This window comes from Zootoca vivipara, chromosome Z1 (assembly GCF_965207765.1).
Source record: "Zootoca vivipara chromosome Z1, rZooViv2.hap1.1, whole genome shotgun sequence".
NCBI lineage: Eukaryota > Metazoa > Chordata > Lepidosauria > Squamata > Lacertidae > Zootoca > Zootoca vivipara.
The window spans coordinates 57,762,267-57,790,064 of record NC_142583.1 but is presented as its reverse complement, the minus strand read 5'-3'; the positions used below and the strand labels follow the sequence as shown (position 1 = coordinate 57,790,064).

General features: G+C 42.0%; 1 protein-coding gene across 1 annotated transcript in view; it reads left to right on the top strand.

The window, feature by feature from the left end:
* GRID2 (glutamate ionotropic receptor delta type subunit 2) overlaps positions 1-27,798 on the top strand; it is a 368,933-nt gene that overhangs the window by 210,401 nt on the left and 130,734 nt on the right. Inside the window, exon 10 of the mRNA XM_088660515.1 lies at positions 23,639-23,777. Coding sequence (XP_088516641.1) covers positions 23,639-23,777 — 139 coding nt within the window. The remainder of the gene's footprint in view (positions 1-23,638; positions 23,778-27,798) is intronic.

The following is a 27,798-nucleotide window of genomic DNA, read 5'->3' as shown; positions in this document are numbered from 1 at the left end:
TTGAGACTCTGTCCTCTTTTCTGGCAATGCAGGCCTCGTTGGCAGAGCTTAGGAAGTGGTGGTTTCTCTGCCGTGGACTCTACTCCACAATATCCTCAAGGTTTCTCTGTCCATAATAAAGAATAATCTTCATCCCCATCCAATCTCCGTGCAGCTTTCAACAGAAAGAAAGTGGAGAAATTGTTTGGTTATGCAGTTAATATGGTTCCTGCAGTCTGTTTCCCTCTTCCAGAACAGGCAGAGTTCTAGATCTCCAGTCATATAACTTGTTTCTCCCCACAAAATATAGAAAGCTCAAATCAGTGGTAAAGCCCACAGTGTAAGTTTTTGTAAATTCCTGAATTTCCAAACAAGAATCTGCCTCAAAGAAGCACACACACCAATAAATGAATTTTAGAAAGGGTCACAGGGGCATACCCAGGATCAAAACTGGGGGGGGGGAGCCATGGTTGTTCAAGGGTGGGGCCAAGGCATGGGAGGGGTGTGGTCACAAAGTGGGAACGTGGGCGGGGCTACAGGGCCAGCGGGTCCAACGACATTGCGGTGGTGGCGGCCACCTTGTGCTTCTGGGGCTGGCAGCGTCGGCGGCTACCCTGCTTGGCTGGAGAGGACGGGAGGGTCGGGCAGGCGAGAGGGGGTGGCAGGGCGGGCAAGGGCAAGGCAAGGCACGGCCGCAATCATGACGGCTCCGAGGCGTTGCTGCATATTAGCATAATATTTCAACTATTTCGTGGGTTCAAGCCCCACCTTGGGGAAAAATCCTGCATTGCAGGGGGTTGGACTAGATGACCCTTGTGGTCCCTTCCGACTACAATTCTAAGATTCTATTGATATATTACCATAGCATATGCATCATTCTGCTTTCTTGAATTGTCCTAGGCATAGCAGCCAACTCCTAGAGGCCTAGGTGCCTCCCCCCCTCCCAATTACTGGTAAATACCATATTTGAAAGAGTCATCCCCCCATGTTGATAGGCTTTCTATGTGGGGCTTACCTGCCCCCCCATTATTTTATTAAGGATGGAAGAGGGAGGGAAGGAAGGAAGAAATAGAGAGAGGGATAACTCACATTTGTGGGTGCCTCTGGGTGACGCTGTGATGCTGGAACTCTGCAGCAAGAGGAAGATACCGGTACACCTGTACAGGAGCCTTGTAAGCAGCTTTCTCTCTGCTTGATTTACAGCAGGCACGTCCAACAGGTAGATTGTGATCTACCAGTAGATCACTGGATGTCTATGGTAGATCACTGCTAGATCACTGGCACTGGCAGGAGGAGGGGCAGACTGGAACACCATTGCTTTTTATAAACATCACTGTGTCTATCAAAGCTACAGCCCCCCTTTTTTCTTATTCACTTCCTTTTAGCCTTGCAAAGCCACTTCAGTCAAATTGAATCCTCTGCACCCTCATTAAATTGCCAATAGAACTCTTAATGTGATCTCTGAATGCTCATTAACAACTCCCACTGAAGAACAATAGGGTGAAGTGGTGAGCTATCAAATCTTGCCTGAAAGGGGATATCTGCTCCATTGTCCTAACTGCTTAACTACCGGTAACCACTTTGCTTTATTTATTTGATGTGTTTTTGTTACAGCTGTGTTCCCCCCCCCAGTAGGTGGAGACCAAGCAGCTCTCGCTAAAGCAAAGCACGTCTCCCGTTTGCCCTTTTCCACTTCAGTTTTTGGAGGGGGAAAGTGCTGGTTGTGGTCTGTAAAATGTGTTAATTTTTTGCTTCCGGGGGACAGCTGCCCCCGCCTCCCCCCCCCCCGGGTACACCTATGGAAAGGGACAAGATTAGATGCGGGCACACAAAGCCCTTTAAAAAAAATACAAGTCCCCTTGCATTTCGCTCCACTTCACTCCCCCTTTCTTCCCAGTCAATTACGGTATATAAATTATATAAAATACATTTTAGGGTTTTGAATCAATAGTCAAATAGTGGAACCATTGCTTGGGACAATTGTTGGCTCACCCTCCTTCCTGAGCTCAGCACCAGCAGAGGAAATAGCGACATTCCTGGATCAAATTGGTAGTCAATGTGGCTTTTGTAATTCCGGAACTGTCCCTGGAAAATTGGGACACTTGGAGGGTATGTATAAAGAATATAAAGGATTAAAGAACATCTTTCCAAAAAAAATATAGCAGATTTTCTTAAATTCCCACTTTTCTTACATCATGGAATCCATGACGGCATGGCTGTAGTTTCCAACTACAGAAAAAGTTATGGTTAATTTGGTTTGCTTGTTTTCTTGCCCTTTTTTGATGACATGCTGCTCATGGTAGCTAACAATAATTAAAACCAACCATAAAGTACCATTTTTGTTTTGTTTTGTTTCTTACATCAACATAATAAAAACAGAAATGTGTTGCAGTAGCCTAAACAGAGGCTCATTAGATGTATATCTGATAAAACAAATGCCTGTTTGTTTAAACAGGAAGGTTGTGGTTTTTTGTAAGGTGGTTTTGGGGTGGCAGAACAGCAGAAAAGAGATGTGAGGTTCTGCAGTTTGTGAGTGTCCTTTCTTGATTTCTTTTGGGAAAGTCACATAGAATTCAGCTAGATGCCGCCAGAGTGACTGCACCACAGCAGTGGTTTATACTGTAGTTTGCAACCAAAACTCATATTTACAAAGAATTAGGTTTACCTCCGTCTGCGCACTTTGGGAACAAGTTTTATTGACCTAAAGAAAGGCCTTCTTCTTCATCATCATCTATTATGGTGTTTTTTTATTTTTGTTTTAACAAGAGAGAGTCTAAAGAGGCATATCTCCTTCAAGCAGGACAAGTTTTAATTTGGTTGAAAAGAAAAGAGCAAAGAATTAAATGGACTTGATATCAAAATACATGAATTTGAAGAATGACTGAATAATAGAGACACTGAAGGCCCGGGAATTTTAGTGCTACAGCTCAGGAGATTCATTTATAATGTCATCCAGCATTTCACATTCAATTTGAATGTAACAAAAACTATGTTAGCAGAAGCTCTATTGTTTACTAACCCCAGTGAATACAGAAGAGAAAGAGAAAGCCGAAAGTAATTCCCAATGACAGATTAACTGGCTACAGTGCTAAGTTTGGCTTTTATATTCACTTCTCATCTGCTTTCCATGCTGCAAAAAAAAAAAAGTCTGTGGGTCTATTTATTTTAGAATGGCAAATCTGCTGCCGTTAATTGTGATTGGCAGGTCCTAAGCAAGGCAATATGGGACATTTTAAATATTGTCACGTTCACTTAAGAAGGCTCTCTCGTTAGCTGATTTAAAACATGACAAGGTAGTCATTCCTGTTATCAAAAAAAAAAAAAGCACAGGCACAGCAACTTTTGTGTCCTGCATTGAAAGGAACAAAGCAGCAGGACCCAGAGGCTACTGGTTCTTTGCTGCCTTTGAATTCTTTGTTTGGGGCCACCAAACATGTCCTGGCCTTGCATCATGCTTATTTTGTATTGACTAAAGGTTCAGAACTGCACGCAGCCTTATTTCTTCCAGCCTTGGCTAAGATGAAAGTAGAAAATAGCTCTTTTGGAATAAAAATATACATGTTAGGATTTAGCAAACAGGGCATGCTGTTTAGCTTGGAACAGGAAAGATGTTATTTTCACCTGCTACTTTTTATATTTTGCTCCATCCCATGTGCTGATCATTACACAGCAGCTGTTGAGTTCATGTGTGGGGGTTTTTAGAACTAGGGTTTTTTTTAGCTTTAAGACGCTGTTTATGCTTATGGTTTTGGAGAGAAGCTCTCAGAGTTGGCCATGCTTCAGTCTGATTCAAAGGTGAAGTAAGCAGGGCCAAAGTAATATGGCTTAGCCTTACAGGAAGAAGCTGAGCAAAATGTTATGTCAATTGCTGGCTGGATCTTATTTATAGCATCTTTGAGTTTCCTTTCCAGCAACACACAAAACTTGAATTAGAACAGCTACATCCAAATATAAACAAGGGAGACTTGATTAACAGGGGGAAAAAACTGTCAAAGCATCCAGGGAATGATTTTCATCATTAGTAAAAGAACTTTAATTATGGTAGCAGGACAGCAAAGTGCATGGTGAATGAATTCACAAGGCAGTTCCATCTGGCTTTCTACTGTAAGGTCTGTTAAAAAATGCAATTGCCAAATGAAGAGAAAACTAGAAAATCCACAGCTTGTGTAATAGATGTTGTGATAGAGGTGTAGCATGGGTGGGGGACCTAAGGCCGGGGGGGCTAAACATGACCCTCCAAGGCCCACCCCACAGGACTCTCCTTGGGCCAGATGCCCTCCCCAGCCACATTTCCCTATTGGCTCTCCCTGGCTAGAATTTGTCCTTGAACTCAGATCATACTTCTGGCTTCCATGAATGAAGGATAGAGAAGAGGTTGCGAGTGTAAAAACCAGCCTACTGTAGAAAGTTAAAATTTGCATTTGTTGCTCCAGCCACTTTTGTCTCTGGTTTCACCCACCTTTGGGATGTGGCCCTCAGAAGGTTGCATAGTACATAACATGGCCCTTGGAGTGAAAAAATTCCCCACTCCTGGTTAAAAACAAGCAAACTTCTCTGTGACTAACAGCTGCTCCCTTCACATTTTGAAAAGTAAATGTCGGACCCAGAGATCACAGTAGTGGCCTTATGAGATGGACTTTTCTATACATCTCACTCCTAAGTTGTCACTTTTGAAACAGGATTAAAAGAGAAGCCTGCTTTCCACTGATGTGTGGACACTGCATTCTTATCTTTTTTAAAGGCTTTGCCCTGCCAGAAAGAGTGATTGTGTGTTTAATCCATAACCATGTAATTGCACTGAATTTGCTTCCTTCATAGATATTACCTGTCACTTGGACTGTACTTAGACATGAGTGAGGAGGGCCAGAGCAAAATAATACATGAGGCTGGTGTGTGTGTGTGTGTGTGTGTGTGTGTGTGTGTGTGTGTGTGCGCGTGCGTTTCAGATTAGGCATATGCATGAAATTCATGTTTTTTGACGCTTACAAAATATAACAGAATTCACTAATTTGTGCCTTCACTGGAGTGAGTATACATTAAGCGAGATTCAGAGTGCATCCACAGCATTACAGTGTCCTGGACCATCCTTTTCTGAAATTTACATATATTGGGGGGGATTCAAAAACTTTTTTCATAATTGTAAATCCTGCCTTGTTAGCTTCATATTTTCATGATTATGGTAATTAGGTGTTACTAGTCTCTTGTCCCCTTCTCCCTTCCTTCTGTTAAACTGAGTGCCTTAGATTTTCTATCTAGAGCGAAGCTGGGGTGTTCTTTGTCTGGCAGGACATAGTGTAATCCTAAACAATGGCTCTGTCATTAGCTCAGTTTAACAAACAATGAAGCCTAAGTAAAAGTCTGTTGTCTCTGGCAACTGGCATATTTTCTCAGTTGAGTGCTGGATTTTTTTCTCCTCAGCATCAGCATGAATATCATCTGAAAGCTGTGCAGGAAAGCAAAGTTAGTACCAAAATATTGTAAGCATCACAAAGTATTGTGAAACGCTAACAAGGAGTAAGCAATATAAAATTTGATTCACACAGGTGATCGATCCAAGTGGTGAACGTTCCTCTTCAGCCAGGCCTTTGGCTGATTGACATCTGATGCTGCCCTTTTGTGTTGTGGGAGGGGGGTTATTGGTTTGTTTTTATTCTTACTTTTATTAGGTAGTTTGTGTTTCTTATATTGTAATTTCATGGTGTGAACTGCTCTGAGATCTATGGATGAAGGGTTATACAAATTTCAGCAGCAGCAGCAGCAGCAACAACAACAACAACAACAACAACAGGGGTGTTTCTGTTTAAAGGTTACACATAGACACACATACATTGTGCACATTCACACTGCAGCACATACAACACATATATCATATGTCTGAAATCAGATAAGTAAAATTACTTAAACCAAAATGCAGTACAGTGAACCCTCCGGATACAAACTTAATTCGTTCCGGGGGTCCTTACATACCCCTAAAAGTCTGCAACATGAGGCCCCATTTCTGCGCATGTATGTGGTACGATAGAGTGCTTCTGCGCATGTATGCAGCGCGATAGAGGACTTTTGCGCAGTTTGCCACGTTCGCAACCCAAAAGTTACATTACCCAAAGGTAACGTAACCCGAGGGTCCACTGTATTAGTTACATGGCCAGAATTCATGTTACTAAACACAATTTTCAAAGTTTTAAAAACCAATTACAAAATCTTATGCAGGCAAAGGGCACAGGGATAAAAGAGCATCAACATTTTGAAAGAGAAAGCGGTGTGAAGCGGGATGGTCTCAATAGTTCGTGAAAAATGAACGAAGCGAGATGGCACTTCAAATTGCATCCCCACTTCATACATTTATGTTCTTTACTAAAAATGTGAGCTGATAAAACGAGAACATTCAAGTGGTTGTCCAATTTAACTAATATGAAACATTTAGAAAACTGAGAATCCAGAAATTTAGCAATGAGGAAATCAGGAACATCTAAAACCTTATGGGCAGTGCTAACAAGGATTAGACAAAGAACCCCCTTGTCCAGCCATCATAGAAACCAACCAATTGACTCTGGGAAGCCCAAGTAGAATGTAAACTCAATAGCCATCTCTTACTGGTCACATCCACGTTTTGTAGTTTGTCAAAGGTGCTGGGAATTGTAGCTTTGTGAGTGGTAAACTACTTCCTAGGATTCTTTTTTTAAGCATTTTATTAAATTTTCCATTTTAACAATCCAATCCAAACACATTAAATATTCAAAATTAAACATATATATCAAATAATCCAAATATTTTGCCAAATTATAATTTTTTGGGACTTCCCATACTTCAAGCTCAGAAGGTACTTCCTAGGATTCTCTGGAAAGAACCAGGTTGGTGAACGCTAATTTAAGCTATAACTCCCAGACACTTTAGCCTTTCTTCACAGTTAAGATCCTTTTATCATTTGATCATTTTGTACCACTTTTCCAGCTCTATTACATCATTTTGGGACTGGGGAGAAAGCAATGTCTTTCGAGTAGGAACAGTGATTTCTTATATTTTTCTTTCTCCTTGGCCAGAGAAAAGGCTGCTTGTTGAGCTCAAGGTATATTACAATGTGCTGTGTTGATATGAAACGACAAGACGGAAGCCCTTCCGTGCCCTTGGGATTGGGAGCCTAGTATTACAGTTAATTAGGGGTCAATCAGGAATTAATAACGTAGAGCCTTTCCGCCAGGCACGCAAATGCATGACACCCATCTCTATCACTGGGACTATTTAATTACCACGTTGATTTGCCATAGATAACAGGGCATGACCAAGGGTCACAGAGAAATCTGGATAGATTGCGGCAAAATTCCCTGATTACTTTGGGGCTAAGCGTCAAGTTGTCTATGTGTATTGCTCTTGACCCCCAGGTACTGAGAAAATAAGTATTTGAGGACAAAGCTTCAACAAACACTTCCGTGCAAATAGTTCATCTCAGACTGTAATGTGACTTGAAAACCCATCTCATTCTTCAATGTGCTGCAGAACACAATGTTGGACGTGAGGCTGCTAGCTGAAGGGTCTGGCAGCTCAGTTGCTGTTGTCTTCTCAATTCCTTGTGCCAGCTCTCTACCCTAAATATTGGCAAAGGAAAAGCTAAAAGCCCTCTAATGCATTCCCTAATGGAGTTGAAGCTTTCAGAGAGTAGGGAGTTGGCAAAAAGGGGTGGAAAGGAGATGGAAACACCCATGAGAGCACATCAGAAGGTGTCTGTACTTTCAGTACTATTGGTACTGAAGACCCCTCAGTAAAAAGAAGTCATATCCAAAATCTTTCCTTCAACCACAAAGCTCGTTGCAGGTGACAACTACGCATATTCTAAGGCAGGGGTAGCCAATGTGGTACCCTTCAGATGTTGTAAACTGCAGCTGCCATCATGGAGCTACTAGACCTAAATGGCATAGTATGCATCCCAGATTAATTGAAAATGTACCATAAAAGCATCCCAGGATGCTTTCCTGACCAGAGGGGCTGGGGTTCCTTGGCACACAAATCAAATCAGCACAGAAATTACCTGAAGGTGGGAAGTTTGAAATCCACTGCCTTTTAATTGAAAATTATTGTAGCAAGTGACTAGGGTGGTGTGGTGCCCTGTAAGAGGCCAAAATTTGACACCCTCCCCAGCCGTTGCCTGCATGTGCCTCCTTCCCGAAGTCAGGCAAGTACTCCTCAGGCTTTGAGAAGGCACCCTCCTTAGCTCTGCACCAAGTGCAGGTGAATGGCAGGCGCTGCCCTAAAACTGCCTCTGCAAGTGGCTTAGAGAGGGTTTAAGGACAATTACTCAGAACTGCATGGCACTCTCTCTCTCCTACTTGCCATGTGAAAGAATGGTGCTTTTGCTGTTGCAGAAGAAGGCTCTGTGCACATATTCAAAGATAAAACAGTGTACAGAAAGGGGGTGTTAAGATACTGCATGTTTGAGCATGAGCTGTAACGTTGACCCTAGGATGCACAAAGCAGAACTGATGTTTTATTGAAGAAATTCCCATATTTTGTTTTGATTGATTGATTGCTAACAGGCAAAGATGGGCACCTGATGTGCCTCTAGAGCAGGGCTGGGAAACCTCTAGAGGTCTGCTCTGCAAAAAAAAAAAAGGGGGGGGAGGAAGGCTTATCTATTTAGCTGTCAAATAGCACTAAAGGCAGCTAAGGGTAAAATACTATTAGTAGTAGTAGTTTCAGTATTATCATTATCATTATTAATTTATATACCACCCTTTATGAAAAGATCCCAGGGTGGTGTGCAGAACACATTTTGCAGAACATAAAAATAAAGACATAATAAAAAGTATAACAATAGACAGCATGATAATAAAATAATCACAATAACAGTGTCGTTGTCGTCCCCCTTGCAACCAGCATTAACCGGACAGATTATTTAATAGCCATAGGCCTTGGGTATATGCTAAATGACAGTCAAAACTTTGAAAAAAGAAAAAAACTTGGTAAAGCTTCAGTGAAACCCAGTTTCTGGCCCTCAAGGGCATAGCTGGATGATGCTTGAGGGCTAGTAACTTGTTTTTATATACAGTAGTTGCAGTGATGTTTAATTTTTATGTTTTGACCCCTTGTTTGTGTTTTACTGCCTTGGGCACCATTTGATGGAAAGACGGGTTACAATTTTCGATGGATATGCAAATATAGACATGTTCCTTCCCAGAACACTATACAGAAGAAAGCTAGGCAAAATGGTTAATGAAATGCCTCCTGAAACAAAGTCCTGGTATTGTTTTGGGGTGGAGATTTCTTCTCAGTACACAGGGTTCTGGGAAGGTGATTCTGCTTTTCACACTAGGATTGAGTGTCTGGCTGCTTCCCTTATCCGCCGTGGTTTGCAAGAGATATTTGCAAGAGAACAGATCCTTCTCAGAACTTAGTGGTACTAGTACAATACCTGCTCTGCATGCAGAAGATGTTGGGATCAATCCCTGGAAGCATTTCCAGGTAGGGCTGCAGAACTCCTGCATGAAATGCTGGAGAGTGCTGCTGCCAGTCAGTGTAAACAACACTGAGTTTGAGGGACTGATGATCTGACTCAGTGTAAGGCAGCTCCCTCTTCTCCCAAGGAAATGGATCCTATAGTAGCCGTTCCTAAAACTACCTATCTATCACCCAGGGAAGTGGGCAGCTCCATGCACAAAACAATGGAATGGCATATTTCATGTTTTGGGTGGAAGAATCACCAGATCTTGAATGACTGGTCACATTTGGAACTTAATGGCTCCCAATGAAATTACTAGAAGTTCAATGTTAAAGGAATCGATCTAGCTGTTCTGTCTTTAAATTCCATTACATAAGAGCAGTGTGTTATTCAGCATGAGACTGATTCTGGGTGATTATAGCCTTCCCCCTGTTGCTTAAAGCCATTCATTGTTCAGTTTTGTTCCTTATATTTACCACCCAAGACTTGTAATAAACTACAGAAATGCACTGCCTGGAGTGTACAGTAGCTTAATAAATTGCTCAGTCTTCCTCTCTCTTGGCGTATCCCTGCTGGTGAGAAGCGATAATCCTGCAACAACGTTCTTTTCTGTTGACATTTATTCTTAATTAACCGTGCACCGATCTCTGTAGGTTTGTAATTTTCCAGAAGAAAATGTGCGTGACCAAAAATGTTTTGAATAGGAGTCACCCATTGTTACATCTTCACAATGTATGCTACCTAGCTTGTTGTTGTTGTTGTTGTTTTGAATGGCTGGGAATGGGCAGCAGTAGAATGGCTCAGATTATAAACCACAGGCCTTAAATACACAAAAATAACATTTATTGGCCATTCTGTAAATAGGGGCATGGAACCTGTTCTCATCCTGATGTTGGTGCACAACAACTCCCATAACCCTTGAACCAATTGCCATTCCGGCAACAGCTGGTGGGAGTTGAAGTCCAAATGACACCCAAAGGAATTCCACCATCATTCTGCAATGCAGCCTGTAACACACACATGCAACTGGAGCAATGGACAGCTCTGCTTCTTTCAAGAAAATCTTTTCACGTTATTTGTTAACAGGAAGGAACCCTTGTTTGTTTGTTTGGTCATTTAGTCGTGTCCGACTCTTCGTGACCCCATGGACCAGAGCACACCAGGCACTCCTGTCTTCCACTGCCTCCCACAGTTTGGTCAGACTCATGTTCGTAGCTTTGAGAACACTGTCCAACCATCTTGTCCTCTGTTGACCCCTTCTCCTTGTGCCCTCAATCTTTCCCAACATCAGGGTCTTTTCCAGGGAGTCTTCTCTTCTCATGAGGTGTCCAAAGTATTGGAGCCTCACCTTTAGGATCTGTCCTATCAAGATACAATTTACTTTGAGGTTTGGGCCACTAGTGTACAGATAGCTTACCTTTCCAATGGTTGAAAAGGGACCATTTAGAATACTTTAAACATTGATGTGGGGCAATCTTAGCATCCAAAGAGTAGATAATGACTCTTCATGACCTATTCAAACTATTTTTCAGGAAAGCGGGAGGAACTTTGGCTGAGACTTAGTTCTATGCTGTTTTGTAATTTCATTGATGCATTAGTTGTCATGGCAAACAACTGCCTCAGGCAGCAGGATCTACCCGGGCAGCAGATCCCAATGTCGACTTGGTTATTTTACTCAAACTACCTTTCAGACATTTTTTTTTCTGAACCAGGCTTTGAAATTGAGTCAACGGCAAACTGGATCAGACAATTGGTCCATCCATATTAGTATATCTGTTATGTGTAGTAATGGGGCTTCAAGGTTTCAGAACCTCCCCCATTCCTGCTTATGGTTCTTTAAGTGAAGAAGCTAGGGACTCTACTCAGACCCTTCTGCATGCAAAGGATGTACTGTTCTACTGAGGTAGGGCCCTTCCTGGAGAGTTTGTGATGATTGCAAATAATTCTCTGAATGGTTATGTAAATTCTGCCTATATGTAGATCTCTAAATATAGCTGATTACCATTCAGACACAAATTATGGGTAGTGTCATTATTCATTTTGTGTTTTAACTAAAGAGAGGAAATACACAAGGTGCAGGTACATGCAGTCCTCTTCATCTGTAAAGGTAAAGGTAAAGGACCCCTGACAAGTCAGTCGTGAACGACTCTGGGGTTGCGGTGCTCATCTCGCTTTACTGGCCGAGGGAACCGGTGCTTGTCCGCAGACAGTTTTATTTATTTGCACTTTTTGACGTGCTTTCAAACTGCTAGGTTGGCAGGAACTGGGACCGAGCAATGGGAGCTCACCCTGTCACGGGGATTTGAACCTCCAACCTTCTGCTCGGCAAGCCCAAGAGGCTTAGTGGTTTAGACCACTGCACCACTCGCGTCCCACTTCCTGTTCATCTGTACTTGGAAGTAAATCCTATTGTGTGAAATGGATCTTGTTCCCTAATAAGTGCTTTTGGGACTGCAGCCTTGGAGAATATTTCCTCAACCAAATTATTGTTATAATACTAGGTTTTTAAATATATCACATGGCACCAGCTACTCTTATGTTTAGGTTGTGTATTATTATCATGACATGCAATATGTTTAAATTGCAACACAGACTGACATCCAATGATGTCCACCCACTTCCACAATGGAAATCTATTTGTGCAATCTGTTTCTCCTCTCTGCAGTCCCTCAGTGTCCACAAAATCTGCTACAGATGTCCCTCAATCCTCCAGAAAAGTTTTTTTGGGGGGAGAGTGCAGGGGGCTTCAGGAAAGAGGAGTGGAAGGAACACTGAGTGTTCTGCAAGTCGGCTAATTTGCCATTTCTGCATAATTTAATAAATGAAGACAAATCACTTGAGAGTAACCTCTGTGCTAGTTTGCCTTTGAGATTTTCAGATTATGTAGAGCTTCAGCAGGACCCAGCATTTTATTTTTGTGACACATAAATATGTAAGTTTCTGCTAACACATATGCAAATAGACCTTCTTTCATAGACAGCAATCCATTCATGCTGAGCCATGAAATCTGAATAAAAGAACAACTCTCGTTGCATACAAAATATTAACTTGTTTCCCAAAAACTTTGCTGATGTTTAGGGAGCACAAGTGTGACAACTAGTTAATTAGATCACTGCCATTTGTTGTCAGCCATCTTCAATTCCCATTTATAATCCCATTTATATGGGGTATATGGGGGGGGGGATAGAGAAATAATCACATCCACTGGCCCTGGCCCTGACCTATGCACTTTCATTCAAACTTCAGGCTAGAGCTGATGTCTAAACACACTGCATGCAAGTACACTATATGTGAGATCTATACCCATATTTTGCAAATACTGAGCCTACTTTTGGAGAACATGTATGCACCTATGGCCTGCTCATAAGTGTGGGCAAATGCATAGAGACCAGGTGGGACCATAAAACAAGATCCTGATTCCCTCCTATGTGTTTATTGTGTTTAAACTTAAGAGAGCTACTGTATCAATTTTTCACCCTTAGGAAATTTGTCCATATGTTGCACCTGTGTTGGGAAGATAAAAACACAGCATTGCTAATGCATTATGCTAACATTGCTTTAATCAGGTTATTATTAAAGGACTGTTTGATCTTTAAGGATGTTGATTTAATGGGAATTAATTTAATGACTGAATACTGTTTGTGCAGTGTTATCACCGGTAGCGATGCAGAAAATTGGAATCTCAGCTCAGTTAGAAAGAGGTTAGACTTTCCTGTTATCACAGGGGATCCCGATGCTTATGGAGTGAACTTGGTAGACCTCTATTTTATGATTTCAATATATATTTAAATGCATTGGTTTTATCTAAAAGTCACTGAGTACAGGAAGTTGGGTAACTGTTTTTATTATTACGCTGTTCTCATTTTATTTCGTTTTATTCTACTCTTTTTAATCAGTGACCTGAGTTCCTGTCTAAACTAGACTTATGAAAGCTGAATTTTCTATTCTTTCTCCCTAGACACTCACAGAAAAACACTCTCTTTTTTCACTCTCTACATTCCTCTCCCCACCCCTGCTAATCAGACACAGAATAAAGGAAAAGAATGTTTCATATGAAGGTTTGTAAGGCTGAGGGAAAGATAGCTGCCTAAAGAGATCAGCAGCTGGCTAAGCTCATTTGTACTGGATATTATAAAAGAAATATTCTTTCACACATTCTGCTCATGCCTTAAAAGCTCATTCATGTAGCTTGATCAGTTTTGAATTAACAGCAGAGCGTGTTTTGGAAATCCAGCGCTGCAAACTCGCAAATATAATGCATATCCCGACATTTGCAGGCACAGGTCTCATTTAAATTGTTACAATGGCTGATATCATGAGGTTAATTTGACCTATACAAAAATATGTACAACCAAAAAGTAGCTTCCAACATGATAAAACTTGTGACGTCTAGCCATTTAAGCTTATACACTTTGGCACATAAATATGCAAGGAGGCCAAATCTTCTATCAAAGAAGGATGAGAAGAAAACCCACATAGAGTGAGACCTTGTCCAATGCACTTTGGCAGAGAGATTAATTTCCAAACGCAGGAGGCATTCGATTACCATTTTCAGTGCAACTTGGCAGGGTGGTCCAGAGTGAGATGGTACAAAATAGCTAACACGGTGCTAACCATGTTTACTCAGAACTCAAGTTCTGTTGAATGTATTGGGATTTACTTCCAGGTAAATTAGGTTAGGATTGCAGCCTGTACTCTCATGTGCAGCCTAACGCCACAAAAAGAATACAGGATCTATCACCCATTGAACTGAAGGTGCGCCAACCGGAAGCTCCACCTCCTTCGAGGTTGTTTTAGATTTCCTCACAAAGGGCTGTTTTGGGGTGTTGCCCTTAAACATGGTTTCCAAGCACTGTAAAAATAATAATTAGATTCTGAATCTTTACTAGGTACCTAGTCCTTCTGAGCTCCATGTTGTATAAACTCACCTTTATAATTTCCCTATTGTGTTGAGTCATTTTGAGGTGGTCCTCAATCTGCCTTATCCTCTATAAATTTGTCTAATCTTCTTTTAAAGCCATCCAAGTTGCTGGTCATCACTACATCTGGTGACAGCAAATTCTTCTATTTAATTATGCATTTTGTGAAGACATACCTCCTTTTGTCTTCCCCAACCCTTCCAACATTTGGCTTCATTGTATGGCCCTGAGTTATAGAATTATGAGAGAGGAAAGAAAAGCATTTTTAATTTCCACTTTCTCCATACCATGCATATTTTAGACCAGGCACCCCCAAACTTCGGCCCTCCAGATGTTTTGGACTACAATTCCCATCATCCCTGACCACTGGTCCTGTTAGCTAGGGATCATGGGAGTTGTAGGCCAAAACATCTGGAGGGCCACAGTTTGGGGATACCTGTTTTAGACACTTTTATCATGTATCCCCTTTTCTCTAAACTAAAAAGCCCCAAATGTTCCCTGATAGGGGAGTAGCTCCAACCCCTTGACGTTTAGTTCAATAATACATTCTCTAAACACATCAATATGCATCTTTATTTAGTAATTCCCACAGCTTTGGACCTAGTTTATTGTCTTACAGAAACCACTAAGCTAGTTGCAGTGGGAGTCAGGATCAATGCAAAGACAGCTAAGAAGGATGTCAGAAGTTGAGGTAGATTTCTTGGTGTTGTTTTTAGCAAATTCGCAGTTCCTTATTATCTGGCACTTCATTTGTACGAATAAAGGAGTTAGATACACTATGCGACATCTACAGAGAAACCTTGTGACTGAGATTAGTATACAGACAAATCCATAAATATGAAAATTTTGCTTCAAGTACTCCGAAAATGTTTCCCCAGATTAATCTAATAAAAGCCACATGGAACCACAGATGGGGAGCATTTAGTCTGTAAGCACCATAGCTCAGTGGTAGAGCATCTGCCTTGTATACAGGACCCAAGTTCAATCCCCAGTATCTCTATGTAGGGTTGTGAGAGAACCCTGCCTAAAATTTCCCTATCCTTAAACTGCCTGTCCACATAGTGTACGCTTCGCACAATGATTTGTGTGGTGTCATACATGCGTACTCCCAGAGCAGGGCTGGATTTAGATTTGATGAGGCCCGAAGCTACTGAAGGTAATGTCCAGCTGTCCTTTGTCAACAACAAATTGTCTCTGTTTTTTGTGTTGAATATATGCTATATTGTAATTTATAGACCTAGTAGGTATCTAAAGCCATTTTTTAAAAAATCTTTTAATTTGAAAATGTACATCCAGTGTTTGTTTTTTCCCTTTAACTTATTTGGGGGGCCCAAGAGAGTGGGGCCCTAAGCTATAGCTTGTTTAGCTTATACGTAAATCCGGCACTGTCCCGGAGGCAGTCCAGGGCCCTATAATGTAAAAATGTTACAATGGGCTAAGTCTTGGATAGTTTGCAAGTACTAATATGACTTGTTTGCTTCAGAAGGAGTTTTCTGCAGTTCACCTCCTTCTGAAGGCTGCATTGCACTGCACTGTGTCATTGACTAATGAGTGAGACTGTCCTACATTACAGGATCGGATTGCCCTTAAGGTTTCTTTTTGTGGTTATTTGATGTCACTACATTCTGCAGGAGCACGGGGAAAGATGTTACCCATAGTATGTCAGCTGCAGAGATTTCTCAGAGTTTGGCAGATAGTTCACATTTTGTGAAAACTCAACCATTTCACATATAAGATTTGCACACATGATTGCTAAGGTCACCCTGTAGGCTACTGCAGAAATCAAGGGATTTTACTCAAGAGTGAATAATTAACTGGTGTAGGAACTAGACTCAGATGAGAAAAGTACTAATTAATATTACTTCTGTTATTGCAGGAGAATGCAACAAGTCATCTTTTGCTCCCCTAATCTTCTTCCTCCCCTTCCTTTTTGCTAATGTTCATCCATGATGAAAATGAAATGTCAGCCCCTGAGGCTCATTATCTGTTGTTGTTTTTAAAGCATGCAAAGATCAAGCTAGGGGGGGGGGTTAAAAAAAAGAACTGCAACACTTGTCTACATTCTGTAAATTTGTTTCAGTGTAGATTGTCCTACAGAAATAATTGGTGTTCTCATTATCTTCCTGCTAGTAACATGAACAGAAACAAAAATTGGGTGGGTTGGTGAAAACTGCAATATTCTGCAGCCTAAGTGGAGAAAATGTTAAAGGATAATACTAATAAGAAACAAATGTGGAATTTTCAAGACATATATTTCTCCACCAAATTGCTAGTTAGATAAATGGACTTGCAGGAATCTCTTTCAGGAATGGAATCTTGTGAGTTTTCTTAGGAAATAATAGTCCTGCCTTACAAAACTGGATATAAAGTAGACTTTGAGAGGGCAGGGCAGTTGAACAGATTTATCAGAGTAGAATACCCAACCACATATTACCCATCCACCCTCTTGGTAGCTTCATGACTCTGATGGACTTCAAAAGTCAGGGCTGAATTAAACTTTGTTGTTGTTTAGTCGTTTAGTTATGTCCGACTCTTTGTGACCCCTTGGACCAGAGCACGCCAGGCACTCCTGTCTTCCACTGCCTCCTGCAGTTTGGTCAAACTCATGTGGGTAGCTTCGAGAACACTGTCCAACCACCTCGTCCTCTGTCGTCCCCTTCTCCTACTGCCCTCAATCTTTCCCAGCATCACGGTCTTTTCCAGGGAGTCTTCTCTTCTCATGAGTATTAGAGCCTCAGCTTCGGGATCTGTCCTTCCAGTGAGCACTCAGGGCTGATTTTCTTCAGAATGGATAGGTTTGATCTTCTTGCAGTCCATGGGACTCTCAAGAGTCTCCTCCAGCACCATAATTCAAAAGCATCAGTTCTTTGGCAATCAGCCTTCTTTATGGTCCAGCTCTCACTTCCATACATCACTACTGGGAAAACCATAGTTTTAACTATACGGACCTTTGTGGGCAAGGTGATGTTTGTCATTGCTTTTCTCCCAAGAAGCAGGCATCTTTTAATTTTGTGACTGCTGTCACCATCTGCAGTGATCAAGGAGCCCAAGAAAGTAAAATCTCTCACTGCCTCCATTTCTTCCCCTTCTATTTGCCAGGAGGTGATGGGACCAGTGGCCATGATCTTAGTTTTTTTGATGTTGAGCTTCAGACCATATTTTGCGCTCTCCTCTTTCACCCTCATTAAAAGGTTCTTTAATTCCTCCTCACTTTCTGCCATCAAGGTTGTGTCATCTGTGTATCTGAGGTTGTTGATATTTCTTCCGGCAATCTTAATTCCGGCTTGGGATTCATCCAGTCCAGCCTTTCGCATGATGAATTCTGCATATAAGTTAAATAAGCAGGGAGACAATATATAACCTTGTCGTACTCCTTTCCCAGTTTTAAACCAATCAGTTGTTCCATATCCAGTTCTAACTGTAGCTTCTTGTCCCACATAGAGATTTCTCAGGAGACAGATGAGGTGATCAGGCACTCCCATTTCTTTAAGAACTTGCCATAGTTTGCTGTGGTCGACACAGTCAAATGCTTTTGCGTAGTCAATGAAACAGAAGTAGATGTTTTTCTGGAACTCTCTAGCTTTCTCCATAATCCAGCGCATGTTTGCAATTTGGCCTCTGGTTCCTCTGCCCCTTTGAAATTCAGCTTGCACTTCTGGGAGTTCTCGGTCCACATTCAACTAGAGAAAGCCAATGCAAAGGCTCCTGGTAGCCCAGTGGGACTTTCCATCCTCTCCTCCCCATGTGTCCCCTGCACCACTCCCAAATCTGTTCTGGGTCAGGAGAACCCAAGGAGCAGGAGCGGGGGGCCATTCCATCTAGCAAACAGAAATGCTTGTGATAACGGAACCATCAAAAGAGTATGATGTTGAATACCTCCCCCAATCGGGTATAGCAGATAGAGCATTGGACTGGGGAGACCTTGGGGGAAGGGACAATATCTCAGTGGGAAAACTCATGCTTTGTGTGTAGTAAGTCCCATGTTCAACCTCTGGCAACATAGCAGGTTATGGAGAGGAGGGACCCTCTTTGTCTAAGAAATGGAAAGCAACAGTCAGAGTAAATTATAGTGGACTAGACAGGCAAGTTGTCTGACCTAGTATAAGGCAGCTTCCTGTTTACCTAAGGCTCCACTTACCCATGAAACTCACTAGGTGGCTTTGGGCCAGTGACTGTATCTCAGGCTATCTATTGCTATTTATTGGAAGATCAGTGGAAAGATAATGAGTGAAGGGAAATAACTGATAGAAGCCTGGAAACAGGCTCATGTTAGGGCAGGAATCTGTGAGGAGTCGGAATCCAACAACATCTGGAAGCCACAGGTTGGCCACCTCTGCTATCTCCATGCTGCTCAAGCTCAGGCATTTCCCCCCAGGAATCTTGCAGAAGACAGTAATGACTACTTCACATCTGATAATGTGTCAGAAACTAAAATTCAAGATTCCCACAGCTGTTAACATACTATGGCTCAGTTTTCCTATATTGGGATAAAGGCTTGTTAAGCAGACACACCCCTATGGCTTATTATAATTCTGTTTAACTGGTCCTGATTATACCTTAGCTTTTGGACTGATTAAAAAAAAAGACATATCATGGTCAAATCAGTTTTTGGCCTTGCCTTGTTTACAGATTCTGGCATTTCATCTGCTTTGGAAAGCAAATTAATATCACAAATGACACATCTAGATGCAAGATGGCTGCATCTAGCTCGATAGTTTGAAAAGCCAACAGTAATTAAGAGTTTAGAAGTAAACACCTGTGTACTCATAAAGACAAGGGCATTCTGACCTAAGAACTTTCCTTAGGCTGAGGCAACTAGCAAACTACTCCTGAAAAGCGAGGATGAACACATGAAGCTGCTTCATCCTATCAGACCACAGATTCTTTGAGTATGACACTGTCTGTTCCTTGACATGGATGGCCTGAGCCCTGTAGTCATGTGTTGGTAGCCTTGATACTGGATTACTGCAATGCACCCTTTGTCGGGCTGCTTGCAGATCTGGTTGGGAAGCTCCAGCAGGTGCAGAATGTGGCAGATGTTTGAACAATGATATCACATGCCTGACAACATGTGATATCATTGTTCAAACATCTGCACTGGCTGCCCATTTGTTACCAAGCTGAGTTCAAGGTCCTTGCATTATTTACCAAGCCCTGTACAACTTAGTCCCAGGATATTTTCAAGACTGCTTAAAACCTTATATCCCAACTGCTGAGTTGTTGAGGCTCATTTGATATTGACACAACATGAAACCATTAGTATCATTGGCCCAGCCCTGTGGAATGCTCTTCCAAGAGATCTTTCCTAGCCCTGTTGCATGACATAATTTTAACTAAAGACAGGAGGGATTAAACTGAGGACCTCTTCCATGCAAAACATGTCTCTCACTGGGTCTAGTATTACTTGTGAATATTCCACTTGATTAAAATCTTAGCCTGGCATAACCTCAACTTGAATCTTTCCATAGGATTTCATCTGTTTCATTTTCCTGCTTATCCCTGGCTAATACTATTTGCCTTCCTTATCACTAGTTCCAAAATTAAGAATAAATCAAATTATATTAGAAACATATATGACAACTCTGGGAGGGGGGAACAAGAATTAATATTTTTTTCTTGCAGTTATGTTAGTTGTTTCAGCGAGATATGGGTATTTATTTATTTATTGTGCACTAATTGAACATTTGGCAGGAGCAAAGGGATATATAAAGGCTTCTGGGTCCTGTTCCCCACCACACCTGATCTGAATTAGACAGGTAATAATCAGAGAAGCTTCTCTGGTTTTTGTGCCAGTTTTATGGCATGTTCTCCTTGGTGACCTTGCTTGGCATCAACACTGATATCTGTTTGGTGGCAGCTGGGAGCTTTTCAAAAAAGAGTTTTTTGCCCAGGTATTCAACATGTGTTATCTCTGGAATGAAATTATGATTTTACCTGTTCTGCTGGATTGTATTGATCTATATGAGTATTCCTTTGCTGTTACTGTGTTTTGAAAAGGTGTTTTATTGTTTTAATATGTATGCTGACCAGAGAGTCTTGTATTCGTGGGTAGTGTAGGAATTTACAAACCAAATAAACGCCCACTTTGTTTTCCTGGGGAAGTTAAAGATCTGCAACACACTCACTGTTTTTATGAGTAGGCACCACCTTCCAAAGAAAGACATCTGCATCATAATGCCCAAGGGCATTATCAAACTGAAAACTCTGGGGCTAGTTTGGAGACCAAGGCATGTTTGGAGCAGGCCTATTGAAAACAATGAGACATAATTTAATCATCCCTAGTTTAGGTCCCATTGATTCTGATGGGTTGACTCCAAGTAAGACCAAGACTGCAGCAAATCTATATGCAGTAGCTACCTGAGATTAAGTCCCATTGAAGCCAAAGGGTCTGAGTATACATGTAGGACTGCATTATAAGTCTGGAGCCAACACATCTCTACACTCAGCTTGCGTGGGAGAGAAACCCTACAATGGTAGATCCAGCTCTTCCCCCTTCCTTTCCTTGAATGAATTCCTTACAGGAGAAATTCATCTATGAATGAAAGACATGAGGTTGACTTTCAGTTGTTCCTCTTCCTCCTGCAAATTCACCTCAATTAAAAACAGTGGGAAATGGCACTTAGTTTTATTCATGAGTTTGAAAAATGAGAACACAAATGTTCTTGAGAAATTGCAGGTTTCCCCTTCACCACCCCTCCTGTTTCAATTTAATTCACAGCAAACTACAGAGATTGACACTGGAAGGTTAAAGGGACAATCAGTCCTATTGGGCTCATTTACTCAGCCTGTCTAAAAAGTTCCATTTGATTGTAATTTGGTTTTTGATTGAAACCATCCAAAAAGCATTACCTTAAAAACCCTGTAAAATGAAAATAACCCATTAAAATATTTCATTTTTAGCTATGACATGAGGTTTCCACAAGTTACACTTAAACATTTCATCTTCCCAAAGTCTTAATATTGAATTAGCATCTCTAGATAGAAAAAGGAGATTCTAATTTCTGATAATGATACAGTTTCAAAGGTAGGTGGAAATGTATTTCTGGCTACATGAGAGACCAACATTGATCTTATTTACTTAGAGGGTTTTATTTTTAAAGACAAAAGATCCAGACAATGTTTATAATTAACTCAGATTTCCCCACATTTTATTTCTAAAGAAAGAACAAGCACCTTGGCTCTCTCTGAACTTTTCTAAAGGGCAATTCCATCTTTTTCTCAGTATACTCCTACCTGATAAAATGGTTATCAAGAGTTTGATAATTGCTATCTTTAGAAATCACTCAGTGATTAATTTATAAATAGTGAGGCCTTTCATGTTAGACATATCCTTTGGTTTGTAAGCATCAGGAAAAACCACTGCAGCTATCCTTCTGACATTTGGCAGGAATCAGCCCCTCGAAAGTACCTCCCAAGCATGCAAAGTTCATCTAGTTCTAGCAAAAACATAAAAAGTTATAGAAATTCACCTTTACTTCAAAGTGCCTAGCTCAAACCCTTTTCTATAAAGAAACCATAAGTGTTGTTGTTGTTGTTGTTGTTGTTGTTGTTGTTGTTGTTGTTGTTATGACAGTATTAGATTAAATTTGTAGGCATGCCAGCCCATACTAAAGAGATTAATCCTGTGAATTTTCAGAAGGAGAGTTGCAACAGCTTTCTTGCAAGGACTGTTTTACAGTCTTGATGTGGTTAAAAAAAAGATTCACTTAAGCTTCTTTGGATTGGGGTGCTTCAGAGAAATCCTGCTTTGCCTCTGAAAAGCCCCGAATCTCCCTGAAGTTCCCCACTTCAGTTCAGGATCGTACAATGCAGTGGCGTGCAGTGAACTTTTTCACAGGGGAACAGTTAGAGCCACAGGTGCCATCTTGCGAGGGCGATTGGTGGTGGGACATTGTGTATGTGACGTTGCAACATCCTGGTGTCACAGGAGGAAGCATCGCACCTCCCTCCCCAAGCTGGGCAGAAGCTTCTCAAGCTTTGGAAAGGAGGCACCAGGCTTCTGACAGGAAGCCAGGCAGGCTTTGGGAAGGTGACATAAGGGCTCTTGGACCCTGTCAGAGCATCATGCCTACCTCCCTAAGCTGAGCAGAAGCTTCCTGGACTTTTGGAAGGAGGCTCCAGGCTTTAATACTTTAATACTCTAATTTACAGGGAACATTTAGGAGACTAGCCTAGTCCCCCTAGTCCAGGGATGTCCAACAGGTTGATCGTGACTCACCGGTCGATCGCGGGATGTCCCTGTTCGATCCTGTTCGATGGCAGGACCCTGATAACCTCCCCCCTACAACAAGAACTTCAGCTGATCCCTCCCCAAAAAGCTCAACAACTTTGGTCAATCCAATGGGTAGATCACTGCCAGTTGTTTTCCAGTAAGAGTAGATCACAGTGTCTTGGAAGTTGGATGTGCCTGCCCTAGCCCACTGACCACCTGCCATTGATCCAATGCATACCACTAATAAGTTCCAAAACACTGTAGGAGTTTAATTAAGGTCATTGATTAAGATCATATATATGAGGTAGAAATGTTTCAAGTGTTTAAATATGCTGCTTTTGTTCAGAGTTCACAAAATCTCCTTTTTTCATCTATCTAGCTATCTAATAATATATATCTATATCTATATTTCATTATATATATATATATATTGCTGAATGAACTCATTGTAGAACTCAAGTTCTGCAGACAAACCCTCTCCCTTTATGCTTTTAATGGTTTTCATTTTGCAGGCCTCAATTACAGTCTCCAACCTAGTGCATTTTACTCTAGTGAATAATCCTATCGGTACCAGTGGAGCTGTGATCTTAGAATAAGGAAGTTTGGGACCAGTTTACTTGAAGGATCACCTTGCCCCATATGTGCCCTCTCCACTGCTTTGACCTGCAGAACCCAGCATTTTACAAGGGCCACATAATGCTTGTTCCACACTTGTGAGGAATCTATATTTTACTGTGGAAGCCCCTATTCTTTGGAACTCCCTGCCAATTAATATGAGGCTGGGTGCCTTCAACGTACTGTTTGTGACGCCTGCTAAAAAATAATAAAAAAGATTGTTTAGGCAAGCCTGCACAGATATATAATTTTATTATGCATATCTATATTTTGAAAAAAAAATGTGACTGCTATTTTAATGTCTGCTAATTGCTGTCAGTTGCTGTCTGTTAACTGCAGATTGTTAATAAATATTTTGTTCTATGTTAACGTTAACCACTAAAAAGTTTTTTTTAATTAAAAGGTATATAAAACTTGCTAAATAAATAAAATGATAAAGAAGCTGCAATTAAGTCTTCTTGCTCTCTGTTTCCTACTCCACAGGAGGAGAGGTTCCCTATACAACACTGGCAACTCGGATGATGATGGGGGCCTGGTGGCTCTTTGCCTTGATTGTCATCTCGTCCTACACAGCAAACCTAGCAGCCTTTCTTACCATCACTCGTATTGAGAACTCCATCCAGTAAGTTACTGCAGGTTCCAAAAGGGAGAGGAAATGGATTATATGTTCCCCAGTATTGCAGTTATCCATAATACAGCAAGGCATATTACGTACATCCAGTGGGGGTTGATTTATTTGGGCAAATGCAGCAGTGCACCACCAGCCTCATCCTGGCCTCAGCCATCCCTCACCTGTCTGCATTCCTACTGACAAGTCCAGCAGGTGTCCCTACTTGTCAGTTTCCTCCTTGATCTCATTTCCCCCCTGTAGAACTCAGCAGGGAGGAGGATGGGGGCGAAACTAGCCTATCGTTGGCTGTGGCTGCATCAGTCATTTGCTCTGGCTCCACCTACTGTTGGTCTCCCTACATTCCACCCTACCAGTCGCTATGGACACAACCCACCCACTGTGTACATCTCCTCCAGTACTTTTCCTAACAATGTTCTTGTGTTTCACTTACCCACCCAATCAAGGCTACCATTTCATTTTCATGTTCTTCCCTGTGTACCAGTCATTGCGCCCTAGTAAAACTGCCACCGCCCCCCAAGTTATTTATATCCTGCTTTTAACACTAGCTCAGAAAGCAGATTACATACAAATAGGAGAATAAAAATACATAAAAGCAAATAAAATATAGCAGCCGTGCAGCCAACTAAAAACTGGTGTTCTATAAAAACTGCATGATCAGTTAAGAACTGCCTTCCAGGGTGGGGTGGGGTGGGGTGGGGAGAGACCTTCAATGCCTGTCTAAAAATTGGGAAGTTGACACATCATATCGTCCCAGGGAATGAATTCTACAGCTTATGTGCCACCACTGAGAAAGTGTGGCACTTTTTACCAGGGCTGGCCTCAAGACATTTTGGCGCCTAAGGTGAACCAAAAAATGCCCCTCCCTGCCAGGGACGAAGAGGTAAGTGAAGCTCTATGTCACAAACAAGTGGGGAATAAAGATTGACATTGGGATCTGCTGCCCCTGTGGACTTTGCCATCTGAGGTGGTTGCATCACCTGGCCCCATGGATGAGTTGGCCCTGCCTTTTACCCATAAATTCAGTATCTGCTCAAACAGGCTAAAGCACAAGACCCCCAGTGATGGTCTTAAGGCTTGGGTTCTTTTTAAAAAATAAATAAAAATACCTTGTTCTTTTTCCATTTCAGCACAGTCACTCAAAGGTTGAGTGTTACCCACAGTCCAGAATTTATGTGTAGGGATGCAAACATCGACTACCTGCTGATTCCTAAAGGGTTGGCCCAGCCTAACTATTTGATATTATCTTGGAGTCTCAAAGTTTTACTTCTGTTAGGGTCTTGGCATTTATTAGGTTAATAGAAAACAACAGAAATATTTTTTAAAAAACTTTCAGTTTAGTTTCCCCACCCCCCAAAAAAATATATTAAATACAACATGGTGGCTATTGATGAATTTCAACTGTACTTATTGGTTGGTTCCCATCAGTCACTTTCCAATAGTGGTTATTGGTCACCTTCAAATTCCAACTATTCATTATTTTCAGTTGTGGATATTCATTATTTTGAATGGTGGCTGAGTGGTGGAATTGGGAACTACAATCTGCCTTCATGCATTCTTCTGACACAGCGGAGTGTCAACTGAGCTCCCTGAGAGGTAAAAAAGAGAGTATAATACCATAGCTGTCAAGTTTTCCCCTTTCTCGCGAGGAAAATTCTCGCTAGCATAAGGGAATTTCCCTTAAAAAAAGGGAAAACTTGACAGCTATGATGATACTTTCCTTCCCTATAAAATAATGATACTGATAATGACAGAATAACCTGTAGTATAAAAATGTGCTGTGGTACACATGTGTGAAGAAGGATACTGCAGTTTCTTTTCCATTTCATTTTCTCATGCCATAATTGAGATCAAACTGAAAATCCCTCATAAGGAAGGCTGAGGAAGGCAATCTACAGTGTTGCTGTTGGAGAGGGCCATTGATGCTTAAATCCAATAAATGTTTCTTTTCAAAGAGAGGGGGGAATGCTGTGTTTTCTCCAGTTTGCCAGGTTATGTGGTGTTGGTGTTGTTTTGGGTTGGGTTTAACCTGATCCATCCAGCATAGCTGCCAAGTTATCCCTTTTTTAAAGGGATTTTCCCTTATGCTGAATAGGCTTCCTCGCGAGAAAAGGGAAAACTTGGCAGCTATGCCATCCAGACCTATAAGCAACTGAGATAACACCCGTGGTACTTTCTGATATGCCTGCCTTTACAGAGCATCAGATCATTTGCTTTCCTCTGCCCTGTCTCGTCTCCTTTATTCCAGAGATGATGATGATGATAATAATAATAATAATAATAATAATAATAATAATAATAATAATAATATAATTTATTATTTATACCCCGCCCATCTGGCCGGGTCTCCCCAGCCACTCTGGGCGGCTTCCAACAGAAGAATAAAACACAATAATCTACTAAACATTAAAAGCCTCCCTGAACAGGGCTGCCTTCAGATGTCTTCTAAAAGTCTGGTAGTTGTTTTCCTCTTTGACATCTGTTGGGAGGGTGTTCCACAGGACAGGCACCACCACCGAGAAGGCCCTCTGCCTAGTTCCCTGCAACTTGGCTTCTCGCAACGAGGGAACCGCCAGAAGGCCCTCGGTGCTGGACCTCAGTGTCCGGGCAGAATGATGGAGGTGGAGACGCTCCTTCAGGTATACTGGACCGAGGCCATTTAGGGCTTTAAAGGTCAGCACCAACACTTTGAATTGTGCTCGGAAACGTACTGGGAGCCAATGTAGATCTTTCAAGACCGGTTTTATGTGGTCTCGGCAGCCGCTCCCAGTCACCAGTCTAGCTGCCGCATTCTGGATTAGTTGTAGTTTCCGAGTCACCTTCAAAGGTAGCCCCACGTAGAGCGCATTGCAGTAGTCCAAGCGGGAGATAACTAGAGCATGCACCACTCTGGCTAGACAGTCTGCAGGCAGGTAGGGTCTCAGCCTGCATACCAGATGGAGCTGATAGACAGCTGCCCTGGACACAGAATTGATCTGTGCCTCCATGGACAGCTGTGAGTCCAAAATGACTCCCAGGCTGTGCACCTGGTCTTTCAGGGGTACAGTTACCCCATTCAGAACCAGGGAATCCTCCACACCTGCCCGCCTCCTGTCCCCCACAAACAGTACTTCTGTCTTGTCAGGATTCAATCTCAATCTGTTAGCTGCCATCCATCCTCCAACCGCCTCCAGGCACTCACACAGGACCTTCACTGGTTCTGATTTGAAAGAGAGGTAGAGGTGGGTATCATCCGCATACTGATGAATATCCAGCCCAAACCCCCTGATGATCTCTCCCAGCGGCTGCATGTAGATGTTAAAAAGCATGGGAGAGAGGACAGAACCCTGAGGCACCCCAAAAGTGAGAGCCCAGGGGTCTGAACACTCATCCCCCACCACCACTTTCTGAACACGGCCCAGGAGGAAGGAGCGGAACCACTGTATAACAGTGCCCCCAGCTCCCAACCCCTCTAGGCGGTCCAGAAGGATGTTATGGTCGATGGTGTCAAAAGCCGCTGAGAGATCCAGCAGGACTAGGAAGCAGCTCTCACCTTTGTCTCTAGCCCGCAGGGGAGAGAGAGAGGGGGAGAGGGAGAGGGAGAGGGAGAGGGAGAGGGAGAGGGAGAGGGGGAGAGAGAGAGAGAGAGAGAGAGAGAGAGAGAGAGAGAGAGAGAGAGAGAGAGAGAGGAGAGAGAGAATGCTAGCTCCATGGGCAAAGCTTTATCTGAATTAGAGTAATAAATAAGTGTGTGCTTCAGAATAAGCAATACGATGTTTGGCCTCATTATTTAGTGACTAATTGCTCCTGCACAGACAGCTTACAAGACAGTTCTAATAGCAGCCTCATGCTCAGCAGACATGTTGCTGTTTGCCGTGTGGAATCATAAAAATCTGTTTTCTAGTTTGCAACTCCTGTGTAATCAATACCTTCCAATTCTGAAAAGAGTGTTGCTGAAAAATTACAAACTGTCAGGGCCAAAATTAGTTGTTTTTCAATGTTGTTGTTTTGTGTGGGGTTTTTTTGTTTTGTTTTG